Source organism: Hippocampus zosterae, chromosome 2 (genome assembly GCF_025434085.1).
Source record: "Hippocampus zosterae strain Florida chromosome 2, ASM2543408v3, whole genome shotgun sequence".
Taxonomy (NCBI): domain Eukaryota; kingdom Metazoa; phylum Chordata; class Actinopteri; order Syngnathiformes; family Syngnathidae; genus Hippocampus; species Hippocampus zosterae.
In genome coordinates, this window is record NC_067452.1 from 5,506,683 (window position 1) to 5,521,537 (window position 14,855).

At 44.5% G+C, this 14,855-nt stretch overlaps 1 protein-coding gene across 3 annotated transcripts in view; it reads left to right on the top strand.

The window, feature by feature from the left end:
• The window catches only part of pard3ba (par-3 family cell polarity regulator beta a), a 144,607-nt gene that overhangs the window by 34,057 nt on the left and 95,695 nt on the right, over positions 1–14,855 (top strand). For all 3 annotated transcript variants that reach the window (XM_052058705.1, XM_052058704.1, XM_052058706.1), the window contains exons 4-5: positions 6,431–6,537; positions 12,434–12,498. In XM_052058705.1, coding sequence (XP_051914665.1) covers positions 6,431–6,537; positions 12,434–12,498 — 172 coding nt within the window. The remainder of the gene's footprint in view (positions 1–6,430; positions 6,538–12,433; positions 12,499–14,855) is intronic.

A 14,855-nucleotide genomic window follows, 5' to 3' on the forward strand; every position in this document is an offset into this window, starting at 1 on the left:
GTATGAGGTAACATCCCTCCATCCATTTTCTGAACCGCTTTATCCACACAAGTCCAGTCTCGTCCATATTAAGAGTTAGCTGAGGAAGATATTCCTCGGCCTCTGAGATTTTCTAATTCAACTTTAAAACTTTTGGCAGCTTCCTTGTCTGAACTGGCTGTCTCCCCATGCCGAATCGCTTCTTTTCCTCAACGTTTCAAACTATCCCCTGCTTGCTTTAAAATCAAACATTTCAGGAGCAATGCTAGGATCCTTTTTTTAATCAAATCTCCATGCAATTGTCTTGTTTTGCCACAAATCGTACCTTGGCGCAGAGTGTCCCCTGCTAGCTGTTTCTCATTTATGAAAATAATAACAAATAAATAAGGTGGTTTTTCTCTGTACAGTTATAGTATTGTATTCTACCACTGATCACTTTAGCTCTGCTTGATATTTTGCACATTGTCTCACAGTTGTCACTGGGTGGTACCACCGCGTTACGGTTCACTTACATTACGAAATGTCCTTCCATACTTATTTTTCCATACTTATTTGTCATGTCCTTGTTTATTTTGATACTAATGCAGCGTGTTATACCAGAGACAAATTCCTTGTGTGTTCCACATTCTTGGCCAATAAAGATGATTCTGATTCTGATTCTGATAAGCAAGCGTTTCTCCAGTTCCTTGAATATATGTGGCCTTTGTTTGCTAAACACATGCGATCCTTTAGCCACATCACTGACTTAATGATGGTCTTTCTTTTTTTTTTAGAATGCTGCTGATTTCGGCATGCCGAAACAGACACATGCACACCTGATTCATATTTCACTATCAAATCTTTCTTAAATTCAATAGTTTTGTGCACTATTTTCCTCTTTTTTCACTCACTTCACTTCTTCGCCTAACCGAGGAAGCGTCACTTCCTCGTGTAAGGAAATCGAGAGGAGTCGAATGGCGCATTCAAGTGCGCTCAATTTGGTCGAGAACTGATTTTCGGTCGTAATCCAAGGCGTAAAAAACTCAATCTTCTGGTCGAAAATAAATTTGGTCAAGAACAGAGACCTTCGAAAACCGAGGTGAATGGGGGAGATGAGGATAAAATTCAAGAAATATAAAATATATATATATATATATATATATATATATACCAACTGGATAGCTCAGTTGGTAAGGCATCGGTTTGGCATACGGGAGACGGTGGTTCGAATCCCGCTTGGGGCAAAAATGAGCACATAACACCATCCAGTGTGGGTCCTTGGGCAAGATCCTTCACGCTAATGCCTACCTCATACAATGATGAGAGACAATAAAACGAATGACATGCCGGCTCAGACGTCGCCCGGCCAAACAAGGTCTGCGTCAGGTGCTGGGGAACCAGAGCACCTTGATGAAAAATGGGCTACTGGAACAAAGCGGAGATGGGCGAGATGCGATAACATGGCTCTGTTGGAATGCTACTACTCAAGCAACCCTAGTCAGAGGGGTTACATGCAGAGAATGTGGGCTAAACGGTTACTTCGAAACCCACAGTCACGGTTGACCGCGAAACAACTAGTAGCTCAGTGTTCCAACATCCACAAACGGCAACTGCTGTCACATCTTGAGATTGATGAGGTACAACGCAGGTTCCATGGTGAAGGGCCCCAGGCTGCCAGATCAGAGGAGGAGGTCATACAAGAGATTGGGAGGCAAGCCCCAATGAATGCAGATGATGAGATTGGGTGGCCAGCCCCAATGAATGAAATGCTGAGCGAGGCAGCAACTGACCTGAAAGCTAAGATCATGGCGAGAATGAAAGCTGGGCAACCTAGAAACCGATTACAACGGCTATTTGAAGTACCATCTGAAAGTCTCATAGAAAGTGTGAATGCAGCACTGAGGGCGATCCCTACCGTAACGATCACAGAAACCAATGAGCTGATATACGCTTCAGCATCAGTGATCCTGGAGACTCTGGGCTATAAGAGCAACCATGGAAGCCATGAGATACGTTACCCACCATGGAAAAGACGGTTGGAGGCTAAGATCAAGGCGGCCCGGAAAGATGTGAGTCAATTGACGGAGGCCCAGAGAGGTGTGATGAAAAGGCCGATACCCGAGAGGTACATCCAGATGACCATATCTGAAGCACTCGAAACTGCCAAACAAAGGCTCCAAGCCTTGTCCAGTCGCCTAAAGCGGTACACGAAAGAGAATGAGGCCAGACGAATAAACAGGCTGTTCGCAACACAACCTGCGAAAGTGTACGCTCAGTGGCAGGGTCCTAACAACAGAGCTGACCCACCAAGACTGGAAACTGAAAGGTACTGGAAAGGCATATGGGAGAAGGAGGTTGCACATAACAGCAGTGCACAATGGCTGGTGACCCTGAGAGAGGAACACAGCAACCTCCCTGAACAGAACCCGGTTACCATAACAGTGGCAGACATACAGGAAAGAGTCTCAAATATGAAGAACTGGACAGCACCAGGCCCGGACATGGTCCACACTTACTGGCTAAAGAAACTCACAGCACTCCATGAGCGCCTAGCAGTACAAATGAACCAGCTGCTGAGGGATGGGACTCACCCAGAATGGCTAACCGAAGGGCGAACGATCCTGATCATGAAGGATCCCTCGAAGGGTGCAGCCCCATCCAACTATCGGCCAATAACCTGTCTCTCCACAACATGGAAGCTCATGTCAGGCATCATTGCGGCTAAGATAAGTGGACACATGGATCAATACATGAACGAAGCACAGAAGGGCATTGGTAGAGATACCAGAGGACCCAAACATCAGCTCCTGGTTGACAGAACAGTCGCACAAGACTGCAGGTCCCGACGTACCAACCTGTGCACAGCTTGGATTGATTACAAGAAAGGCTATGACTCGATGCCACATACATGGATCACTGAATGCTTGGAGTTGTATAAGGTGAACAGGACCCTAAGAGCCTTCGTTGCGAACTCGATGAGGATGTGGAAAACCACACTTGAAGCCAATGGCAAGCCACTTACCCAAGTGTCCATCAAATGTGGCATATACCAAGGTGATGCACTCTCCCCACTGCTGTTCTGCATAGGACTGAACCCCCTAAGCCAAGTAATCACCAAGACAGGCTATGGATACCGCCTCAGAAATGGAGCTACAATCAGTCACCTCCTCTACATGGATGACATAAAGCTGTATGCTAAGAGCGAAAGGGACATAGATTCCCTGATCCACACAACCATGATCTACAGCAGCGACATCGGGATGTCATTCGGGCTTGAGAAATGTAGTCGGATGGTGACTAAGAGAGGAAGGGTAGTCCGCACTGAAGGGGTCTCACTCCCTGAAGGAACAACAGCAGACATTGAGGACAGCTACAAGTACCTTGGTATACCACAAGCCAATGGCAACCTCGAACTGGCAACAAGGAAAGCGGCTACGGCCAAATACCTCCAGCGAGTGAGGCAAGTCCTAAGAAGCCAGCTCAATGGCAAGAATAAGACCCGGGCAATAAACAGCTATGCCCTGCCAGTGATCAGATACCCTGCAGGAATAATAAGGTGGCCAAAGGAAGAGATTCAGACCACGGATGTTAAGACCCGAAAGCTCCTAACCATGCATGGAGGGTTCCATCCCAAATCCAGCACCCTGAGACTGTACGCAAGCCGAAAGGATGGAGGCCGGGGACTAGTGAGTGTGAGAGCCACTGTCCAAGATGAAACATCCAAGCTCCATGAATACATCAAGGAGAAGGCTCCAACGGATGACGTACTCAGAGAATGTCTCAGACAATGGGGAACAGAAGATGAGGCGCTGGAAGAGGGACCATCATGGGAGGACAAGCCCCTACACGGGATGTACCACCGGACCATAACTGAAGTGGCTGATCTCAAGAAGTCCTATCAGTGGTTAGAGAGGGCTGGCCTGAAGGACAGCACAGAGGCACTCATCCTGGCTGCTCAGGAGCAGGCCTTGAGCACCAGAGCCATCGAGGCCCAGATATACCACACCAGACAAGACCCAAGGTGTAGGTTGTGCAAAGAGGCACCTGAGACGATCCAACACATAACTGCAGGGTGTAAGATGCTGGCGGGGAAAGCCTACATGGAACGCCATAACCAGGTGGCTGGCATAGTCTACCGAAACATCTGTGCGGAGTATGGACTGGAAACCCCAAGGTCAAAATGGGAAACACCTCCGAAGGTGGTGGAGAATGACAGAGCGAAGATCCTGTGGGACTTCCAGATCCAGACTGACAAGATGGTAATGGCGAACCAACCAGATATCGTGATCATAGATAAAGGGCAGAGGAATGCCGTTGTAGTGGATGTAGCGGTCCCAAGTGATGGAAACATCAGGAAGAAGGAACATGAGAAACTCGAGAAATACCAAGGGCTCAGAGAGGAGCTGGAGAGAGCCTGGAAGGTAAAGGTGACAGTCGTGCCTGTGGTGGTCGGAGCACTCGGGGCAGTGACCCCCAAACTAGATGAGTGGTTGCAACAGATCCGTGGAACAACATCGGACATCTCAGTCCAGAAATGTGCAGTGCTGGGAACAGCAAGGATACTGCGCAGAACCCTCAAGCTTCCTGGCCTCTGGTAGAGGACCCGAGCTGAATGAGGGACGGACACCACCCGAGGGGTGAGATGAGGATTTTTTTTTTTTTAATATATATATATATAATCTCCTCGTCTCGCCCTCCCTCGGGTGGTGTCCGTCCCTCATTCAGCTCGGGTCCTCTACCAGAGGCCAGGAAGCTTGAGGGTTCTGCGCAGTATCCTTGCTGTTCCCAGCACTGCACATTTCTGGACTGAGATGTCCGATGTTGTTCCCGGGATCTGTTGCAAACACTCATCTAGTTTGGGGGTCACTGCCCCGAGTGCTCCGACCACCACACCTCCAGCTCTTCTCTGAGCCCTTGGTTTTTTTTATCGAGTTTCTCGTGTTCCTTCTTTCTGATGTTTCCATCATTTGGGACCGCTACATCCACTACAACGGCTTTCCTCTGCCCTTTGTGTGACCAAAACTATGCTGATACTCCAAATGGTTCGAGAATAGCTAAACATTGACTTTGGGTGCACCTTCCCAGAATCAGAATCGCCTTGATTGTCATTGTATAGCACAGGCATTTTCGGAAAACTTGCCCTCGGTTTTAGGGTTTAAGGTAGCGTTTGTTTCATGTGTCACTGTAGGAGAGAGAAAAAAGGATGGTTGGTGAAACTGGCATCTGCAATCTGAAATGTGGGAAATAATTTCCAAAGTCTTAATTTAAATTGCTCAACAAACTTCAACACCTCCCTGAAGAAGTGATACATATGGAAGCTGTTTGAAAGGATATTTGTGACAATTGTTTTCAGCCACACACACACATACACATACACACACACACACACACACACACACACACACATTCCTGCCTTTCCATTCCTTGTTTTCCTCCTTGACACTCTATTCTTCCCACGTTGGATCAGGACCCTGTCATTGCTCCCTAAAGAGAGATTGATTACAGGAAATCGGAGGATTTTGCTCGCATTCCCTCGTTTTCTCACTCTTCTCCTTCCCTTCTCCGTCACAATCCCTCAGTGCATTACTCTCATTTATCCAGCACGCGCTCCAATCTTTTTTCTCTGTTGGCTTCAGTGTGACCAGCCCCCGACAGAGGATTTTATATCACACCGGCTCCCTTTAGGCTGGATAATAAAAGCCCAAGGCAACACAAGTTTTGAATTGTTTCTTGATGGGTTCGAACCTGCCCGTGCCAGCACTCCCTCCGTCTGCTGCTTTGGGCAGTGGGAAGCGGGATATGCGTTTGTGTGACTGCAGTTCTGTTTGTGTGGGTACCGTGAAAGCTTTTAAATGATTGTTAGAAGGATGGGGGGGATGTTTTTTTGGACACGCCAGGGTTGTGACACAGCCATAAATAATTGCTCACATCATGTTATTGCATCCATTTCTATAAAAACCTGTGTTATGAGTCTGGATTTCAACAGCAAGGTTTTGTCCTCGCGGTGCAGTTCTTTTCAGCTCACCGTGGGACTGTTTGGAACCATAAACTGTAATCTGGCTTCTATTTGCACCGCTGTGAGTGCTTGCAAGATGGCAATAGCTGCTGTTCACTGTGTAAATAATCTGACATCATAACAGCGTGACACACTGTCGCGCATTGATGAGTTCAGCAAAAATTAAGGTTGTAACTTGACGGTTGTGGCCAAGTGGTTTACCTGCCACCCTGGAGACCCCAGTCCAAGACCATCCACTCCCAACGTTCACTGGACAAGCAGTGGTGGTGTCCCTGAGCAACACAAAATTCCCATCCGCTTCAGCAGCCCCCTTCTCCAATATATGCAACTAACATTGTGTGTTTGCTGTGCCCACTATTGTGATAAGTCACACGTAGAAGTGACCCTATCATTTTGAACTGTACGACTTTCTGGAAAAAAAGTGTTGAAGAAACTAAACATCCCTCTTTGTCGCAGGCACGCCCCTTTTGGTGAGGAGCAGCAGTGACTCAGTATTGGCTCCACCCGTTGAGATGAGCACGACATCAACACGTTATGATCGAACCAATGAAGCCTCCAAAATGGTGAGGGTTGCGTCACGATGACATCTGTTTGCTCGTTTTGAATTTCACTGAATTCATTTGTTTTTGAAAAGGATGTAAGAACATTTTCCGTATTAAATGAAAGTGCCTTGGACAAATAAAAGAAAGTAAATAAGTGAGACGGAAGGACGTCCCATTTGCCATTATGCTGTTTGAGGCATGCCCTCTTTGAGGACGAAGACCAAGAAGCGTTCACCCAGGACCAGCACTGTGCTTCGGGCTGCACTTTGAAATAAAGTGCACTCCATCTTTTTCAAAGAAGCTGCCATTTATCAGTTAGCCATCAAAGTGTGTGCGTGTGTGTGTGTGTGTGTGTGCGTGTGTGTGCGTGTGTGTGCGTGTGTGTGCGTGTGTGTGCGTGTGTGTGTGTGCGTGTGTGTGTGTGTGTGCGTGCGTGTGTGTGTGTGTGTGTAAATAAAACATGCTACCGAGATAACAGACTCAGCAATGACTTAGCATTACGGAAAATAAATGCAACAACAATTCGCTCACCTGTGCCCGAGTGCAGTGGATCATTTCCGATGATTCAAAAGACATATTTATTCCTGTTTTCCTATCCCCATGTGTTTTAGTGACAGGTTTGGAAGTCCCACCCATAAATAAATAAATAAACAAATCCCGTGGATCAAAAATAAAAGCACATATTTTGAACCACTTTTTTCTGGTCCAGGTTCAAACAGGTCTTACGAGGGCGATGCTGCAAGTGAGCCAGCCCTGATGCCATCCCTCATACAGCTGGGCCAATGGCGACAGATTTAATCATTTGGATGACTGATGCTACGTTTACACTGGACCCTTATTCAACCATTCGTACGAAGTGATTCCATACACAGTCAAAGCAAATGGCGCGCTGTGGAGCAAAACGGAGCAGCCAACGTGCAAGATGATTATGACGCTGCAAAAATACGAAAAATAAGCGAAACAATGAACATTTATAAAGTCATACTAAAAAAAATGAATACAAGTCAGCGTTGAAGCACTAAATTGTTTACCGAAAAGTATAAGTTAAATAATGTATTGGCCTGAATATAAGACGAGAAAGTTTTTTGCATTGAAATAAGACTGAAAAAGTGGGGGCCGTCTTATACTCGGGGCCTAGACATTATACCCATTCATGACGCTAGATGGTGCCAGATATCATTGAATCGAATGCTGAACTTGACTCCCCAGGCCAAAGTGAACCCCTGTCACAAAGAATAAAAATAAAAATAGCGGTAGCACGAAGAAGAAAAATAATATAGCGGTAAGAAAGAAAAGAGAAGAAAATAATAGAAGAGATAACAGAAAATGGAGAAACGTAGCGACAATCTGGAGAAAAGTGGGTCAAATATTGGCCAGGTTAACCGGCAGCGGAGGAGAAGTTATAAGATAAGATGAGATAAGATAAGATAAGATATCCTTCATTTGTCCCACACTGGGGAAATTTACAGCCTCCAGCAGCAAGATTGTAGGTAGAAAGAAGAAAGAAGAAAAAAAAACAACAAACACCGTTCAATTAAGTGCAATATAAACACAAAATGGATAAATCGCAGTGCTATTTACAATTGTCTTTCACATCATTTAATTATTATTATCATTATTATTGTTATTTTTATTCAGCAGCCTGACAGCAGTCGGTAGGAACAAGCGTCGGTATCTCTCCTTCTTGCAGTGCGGGTGTAACAGTCTCTGGCTAAAGGAGCTACCAAGTGCTGTCAGGGCGGGCTGGAGGGCGTGGGAGGGACTGGCCATCATAGCTTTTAGCTTAGTTAGCATCCTTCTGTTGCCCACCTCCTCCAGAGTGTAATTATGATGTAATTTACATTTAAAAAACCAGAAGCCAATCATTTACGAATGTGATTGCACTTTAGTTTACATATTTAAATGTTCAGATATTAAGATTTGAATGAGGCAACATAACATGCTCTTTCTCTCAAATATATTGTTGTAATCATTTGTTTCAGATGTACTGTAATTATTTTCTGTAGAAAAATGTATTTGGTCTTTTTTCAAACTTGAGTTTTGAAAAAGAGGGGGTCGTCTTATAATCAGGGCCGTCTTATATTCGGGCCAATACGGTAAATGTATTATATGAGAAAGAGAGAGAAAAACTCTGTGAGGCACAGGGGTGTGAATGTGATTGTACTGTGTGTTTTTGCTACTTCAATTTTTCTGCCTGGCTTGTACTTGGAAACCCAGATGGTGAATATGACTGCACTGGGTTCATGTCTTCATGTGAATATTAATTTTTACGAGTGCATCAAGTTAGAACAAGAAGTTTCCACGACATGCTGCTTTTGCTTGCTTCTTCTGAGAAAATCCTTAACTAAATCTATCACAGTGAATCGAAATTCGATTACAGCCCTTGTGAATCAAATTGATTCGATTTTGGAAATCGATACAAAGCCCTACTCTTTGGTCGCAAAGACCAGAAGTATCTCTGGCGAGAACAAGGCGACTACTTCAACCTGAAGATTACCGCACTGTCATGTTTTGGGGTTCTTTTGCTGCATCAGGCACAAAAAAAGTCCAGAATATTGATGTGATCATGAAAAAGAATATTATTTCAAGATTCTGGATGGCAATGCCAAATCCTCAGCTAAATCTCTGAAGCTTGGGTGCGATTCAGTATTCCTACAAGATAATGATCCTAAGCATTTGTCAAAAGTAGTCACCAAATGGTTCGGAAGAACGAAGTAAATGTTTCTGGAGTGGCCCCTCCAAAGCCCTGACTAAAATCCAAAAGTAAACCTGTGGACAGAGCTTTCCAGGTGGGTTTGGGTTAGAAACACATTTTAACAGAATCCATTTTTATTAGGGGGGGAATGGGTCCGCATTCCTCAAGAATATTGTAAGAAACTTGTCAAAGGCAATCCGAAACATCTGAGTCAGGTTCTTGCTGTAAAAGGCAACAGAATTCATGAATTTTGCAATAAAAGAAGGTTGACATCTCAAGTATACGACCCCCCCTCCCAAAAAAAAGTATTTGGAAAAACTGCGGAACCTTTTGAAAATTGGCCAGAGTGCCTTTCCCCCTCTGCTTTTTTAATGTTTGTTTTTTTTTTACCCTCTGGTTTAAACAAGAATGCACCCTGTTTGTGGACCCTTTCCCAGTCCCAGGTGTTTCTTGTTTATGTTTAATGTTATTCATGATCCTTGATTGTAAGATTAACTCATTCAATCAAATCTGCACACGACATATTCACATTGGCATTCCCATCAGATCTGCCCCTGCGCCTGAATACGTGACGTACAGTCTACTATTCAGCATTTAAGGCCTTTGACCTGACTAATGTACAATTATGTGTGATTGCGTATTATTGACCAAGAGTGTTTTAAAATGACTCATAAATGTGTTATTTGTACACACGTGAGATTATTTTTACACATTTTTGTAAGAAACTTACCTGCTTCAGACAGACTGATGACTTAACAACATGGGCTGAAATTCAATATATGGTATGATTAGAATCGCTTCACAGTTCACACTTCTCACAATAACCACCCCACCCCACCCTACACTCACACTCGGTCACTGCTTAGTGTTGGGTTAATCGAGCAAGCTAGGCTAAGCTAAATTAGCTGGAGAAGCTTTAACGAGCACAAAGCCAAATTTGATCAGCAACGACAATTTAGTGCAAGACAGTGCTCCTGCAAAGTATTGTTCGAACATACTCTGATGCGGTGCAAAGTCAAGTAAAAAAAAAAAATCCTATATGTTCAACGCTTGTCCACGAATCTAAACGTGGCATTCTGATTAATGTTGCATTTGTAGCATATACATTAAGCAGCCAAATCCACCAGCTTTTATCTGTCTCCGGGGGCGGTCATTTTGCCAATTGCTGTCGACTGAAAATGACATCACAGTGGCTAAGGGCTCAGGTCAATTACTGCTCACCGGTATTCTGGCTTTGGTCGTGAGATTCCCAAGCCGAGCCCAATGCTTTGTGGAAACTCTTAGTTCCTGCTGGAATTTAGCTTAATCTTCATCTTCCTGACATCATCGATCAACTCTACATTTGTCACACTACTACCACAGTGAAGCAAAGACGTGCACACCATATGGGGCAGCACGCGCTTTTGTTTGTACGTCTAATAAGTGTGACTCATATGCAACTCATGCATCATTTTCTTTTTTTCTTGAAACTGTGAATGAGGCTTATATACTGTGCTCTGTTGACAGCATTGGGTATTCATCTTCTCTTAAACTGCAGGGCCAACAGCTTTGATCACCCTGAGGTGTGGTGTTAACACAGCAGGGAGTTGGACATGATACGTTAAATGTCTGGTGTTAATGTTCCTTGGGATGTAAAAAAAAAAATAGAAGAAGCAGGTATTGACGAGTTATGTCAATACCTGTGTGCGTACGGCAGCATGCATGGTCGTGCCTTGAACGTGTGTTTTCTTGGGAAACACAACATGGCAGCCTGTTGATGTGATGGATGTATCGAAAGGGCTCAAGAGTGGTTTTGAAGTATGCGTGTGCACAACAGACACACTTTCTCAGATGCCTGACAGGTGCCGTGAAACCACTGTACACAAAAGATGTGCACACATTACTCATCTTGCTGACACACGCACGCATGCACACAGACACACACACACACACACACACGTCTCATTTTGTAAGTTTGCATACTGCTGTGAAACTCGCACACGCACGCAACAAATCACATAACTAACGTACTAGCACGTGCGATTGTGATTTTGCATGATTTGAATGTAGGAATATGACTGAGTGAGGTTCAGAATCACAATGTTGATTTTATGTCCAAGTAGATTTGCTCTACATCAGAGGATGACCGTCACACTGGGCACTGCGGCTTGAACCTTTCATGTTTGTGCGTGTTGTGCAGAGTTCCAGTATGAATTTTTCACCAAATATGGACGATTCATTTAATATCACAGGCATCTGAATTTGTACAAGTATGAGCATGTGCAAGTCCACATCAAGTGATCACCTGCACTGTTTTCCAGAAGCATGTGTTGTTCGGTGCTCGACAGCCGCCCATCTTGCGTTAGATCACGGAAAGATGCTCAGCAACAATAGCGCCTCTGGCTCAACCTCCTGCAACCCCCCCCTAAGTCCTAATATACACTCCATTGTGAGATAATCTCTCAATGCCCGCATAAGTAGGTCACTGTTTGTTTAGGCGACATATGCATACATGTCCAGCGATTTCTCTCTCTTTTGGTTGTCTCCATTTAGAAGAGGGTAATACTTTGTTGGGATAATAGTAATGGAGCTTGGAATTACTGTGACAGAGTGACGTTTGGAGACTTGTTGGTTGTGTGGTTTTTGTCAGGGGATGGGTGGAGTGCAGCAAGGTTTGTTATGGTGGTGGGGGGTATGAAGTGAGCCAGTTGGTGGGAGGGAACTCTTTTAGCCATCAGTCCTAGTGACAAAATGAACGTGACGAGGCAGAAGGACCTAATTGTGACCCCGTTGTCTTAAAAGATTTCGGTGCGTTTTTCCAGAATGTGCCCTATGAGTCTGGCAACAGTGGAGACTGCAGCTACCCTTAACTTCTTTGCGCGACTCACTCCTCGTCCTTTTGCTCAAGGCTTGTTGACTTTGCAGGCTTGAGAAGTAGATCCTTGCCTGACACGAGACTGTGATGCTGCATGGGGGTGGGACCGCTAGAAAGACGTTAACACAAAGGTAGCGAGGGAATGAAAGCATCGCCTGGTGAAGCTCAGCGTCCGGCGCTACAGCATTTGCGAAGGTGATTGATGATGACAGTGCTCGCTAACTGCACTAATTGAGAGTGGTTCGCTTTCTGCAGTATCTTCTGCTTCCTGTAAGAAGTTAGTCGTAATCTTATTTGGCTGTGTTTATATGGCTCGTGATGTTTTATTCGGCTGGCACTAAACGAATTTGTCCTTTTTATCTTTACAGGAAATCAACCATGCGCTGAAGGGAGGTCCCAAAAATCTCACCAAGATGAACCAGATTACATTTAGGTAAGCTTGTGTGTAGGTCATGTGCTTTTAAATGATGCCCCTCTGTAAACCATCACAAATATTACACCCAGATAGCAAAAACAGATTAATGGTACATGACTGGACAAAAAGTGGATGTGTGTGTTTATTTATTTATTTTAACTGACATTGCTGACCTTCATCAATGTTTTTCCACCTTATTTCAATGCACAGATACCACAAACTGTGCTTTGATGTGCCGCAGTTCATCATGAATGAAAACTGTTTTATAGTTCCTATCATGAATGTGTTTACTGGGACCTCCCAGTCCCATGTCATGATGATAGGTAATCAATATCTGTCAACATGTGACTGCAGCCAACACATCGCTGAAAGGAGTCAGGATTATTTTCACAACACCTACTGTCGCTCACAGTTGGCCTAGACGCAAATTGGCTCGGCGAGTGGGGGGAGTATGATGAGGGTACTGTTTCACCATTTTACAGTACAGTGATATCTTGACAGCATCATGACGGAGTGGGGGCCCGGCTCGCACAGATAGTTTGTCATGGTAACAGATGGGTAGTGGTGGAAGACGCTGCGTTTCAGCAAGATCCGCCTGCTAGGTTCTTAGGCACTCGGTCCCCGTTGATAGGGGAAGTCACCCATGAGTGGGAGCTCCATCTGTCTCACTCCTTGTTGCTCTTTCTATTCATCCTAAAGCACCCCTCCTTTCTCCTCTCACTTATTGACATTGTTTGTTTGTGTCAGTGGGAGGCTGAAATGGGTGACCTATTGTGCATGTTAACGTGTCGCACTAACAAGCTGTGGATTTGTCTGATGAGATTATTACCACAAATATATATTAATATAAATAACTGAAGTGTGTGGGTGTGCGTGTATGTGTGGGTTTACTGGTACCTGTACTACTGTGAGACTTGACACCATTCATAGCCCAGCACATGAGCGCATACTGATCTGCATACTTATCACCACTATATGTGGATGTTTTGGTTCGGTCATTTGTAATGTGGTTATATTAAAACTGTCATTTACTGTCAATACGAATATTTATCACCAGTATACACCATTTTGCAAGTATCTAAGTAGGTACAACATGGTTTTAACGCACTATTCAATTAAGGCTGGAAAGTTTATGAATCAGCATGAACATTTTGCGCCTCATTTACTTGACACATTGAATAGCAAGATTGCGAATCACAGATTCATCCATTTTTCGAAATCATGGAGACTGTCCCAAAAAGCTTTGCGGTGGGCTGGACACCCACCTTCACGTTGCCGCGATGCAGTTCCATCACCTACGTGTAGGAAGTAGGCTGCCGAGACAAGTTCAGTGCTACTTTACGCCACAACCAGCAATAAGACCAGACCCCCCCCCCCCCCCGACCCCCCCAAAATAAGGCTCAAGACAGAGTGCAGTGCCATCGTTGGCTGATGTATGAAACAAATTTGTAGTGTTATCCCTACAACCATGCATTTATCAATTAATCTATTTTCTAATCCAGTTGTCCTTATGAGGGTCGCTGGCTTGCTGGAGCGTACACCCTGAACTGGTTGCCAGCCAATCGCAGGGCACGCATAGACAAACAACCATTTGCACTCACAATCACACCGAGGAACGATTTAGAATGTTCAACAAACCTGCCATGGAATATGGGAGGAAACCAGAGTACCTGGAGAAATCCCACGCAGCCACGGGAGAACATACAAACTCTACACTGGAAGGCCTGGAATTGAACCCCAGACATCAGCACTGGGAGGCAGACGTGCAAACCAGTCGAGCGCCGTGGCACACTATTCCCATATAATTAGAACAAAACAAAAAAAAAGAAAGAATGAACTTAATTATCAATAATTTTTGCATGTAAAAATAATTGGCATCATAAAGTGCCCTCTTTTGGGATCTTTGTCCAGATCTGGCCTAAGGTAGAAATCATGAACTTAATTTTAAGTGAAGAGTAGAAACTGATCAAATAAAGATCTTAAAATATTAATTTAATAAATAAAACGTTGACCGACAACATTACCAACGGTCGACACTGAATGTTGCATTGTTCTACTGAAATGAGTGTTTTTGCATGGAGTGAGACATCTTCTTGAGACACTTGGGTTTGTGCTTCACTGAGGGTTTTTATCATTCTTGTTGGCAGGAAGGCAACTGCTGTGATCTAGCTTCCCCCCCCCGCCTTTTTTTTTGCATTGATATGACATTGGTGTAGCATTTTAAATTTCCCACAATTCCAGCTCCAATGTTGACACTCTGATCGATGCCTCCTCCAGGTGCCCAACTGCGATGAAGTGCTCCACACAGCCTAATGTGGAAGGCCAAAAGGATACATGAATGAGCCCCTGTAATAAGCTTGTACTAGATATGCCCC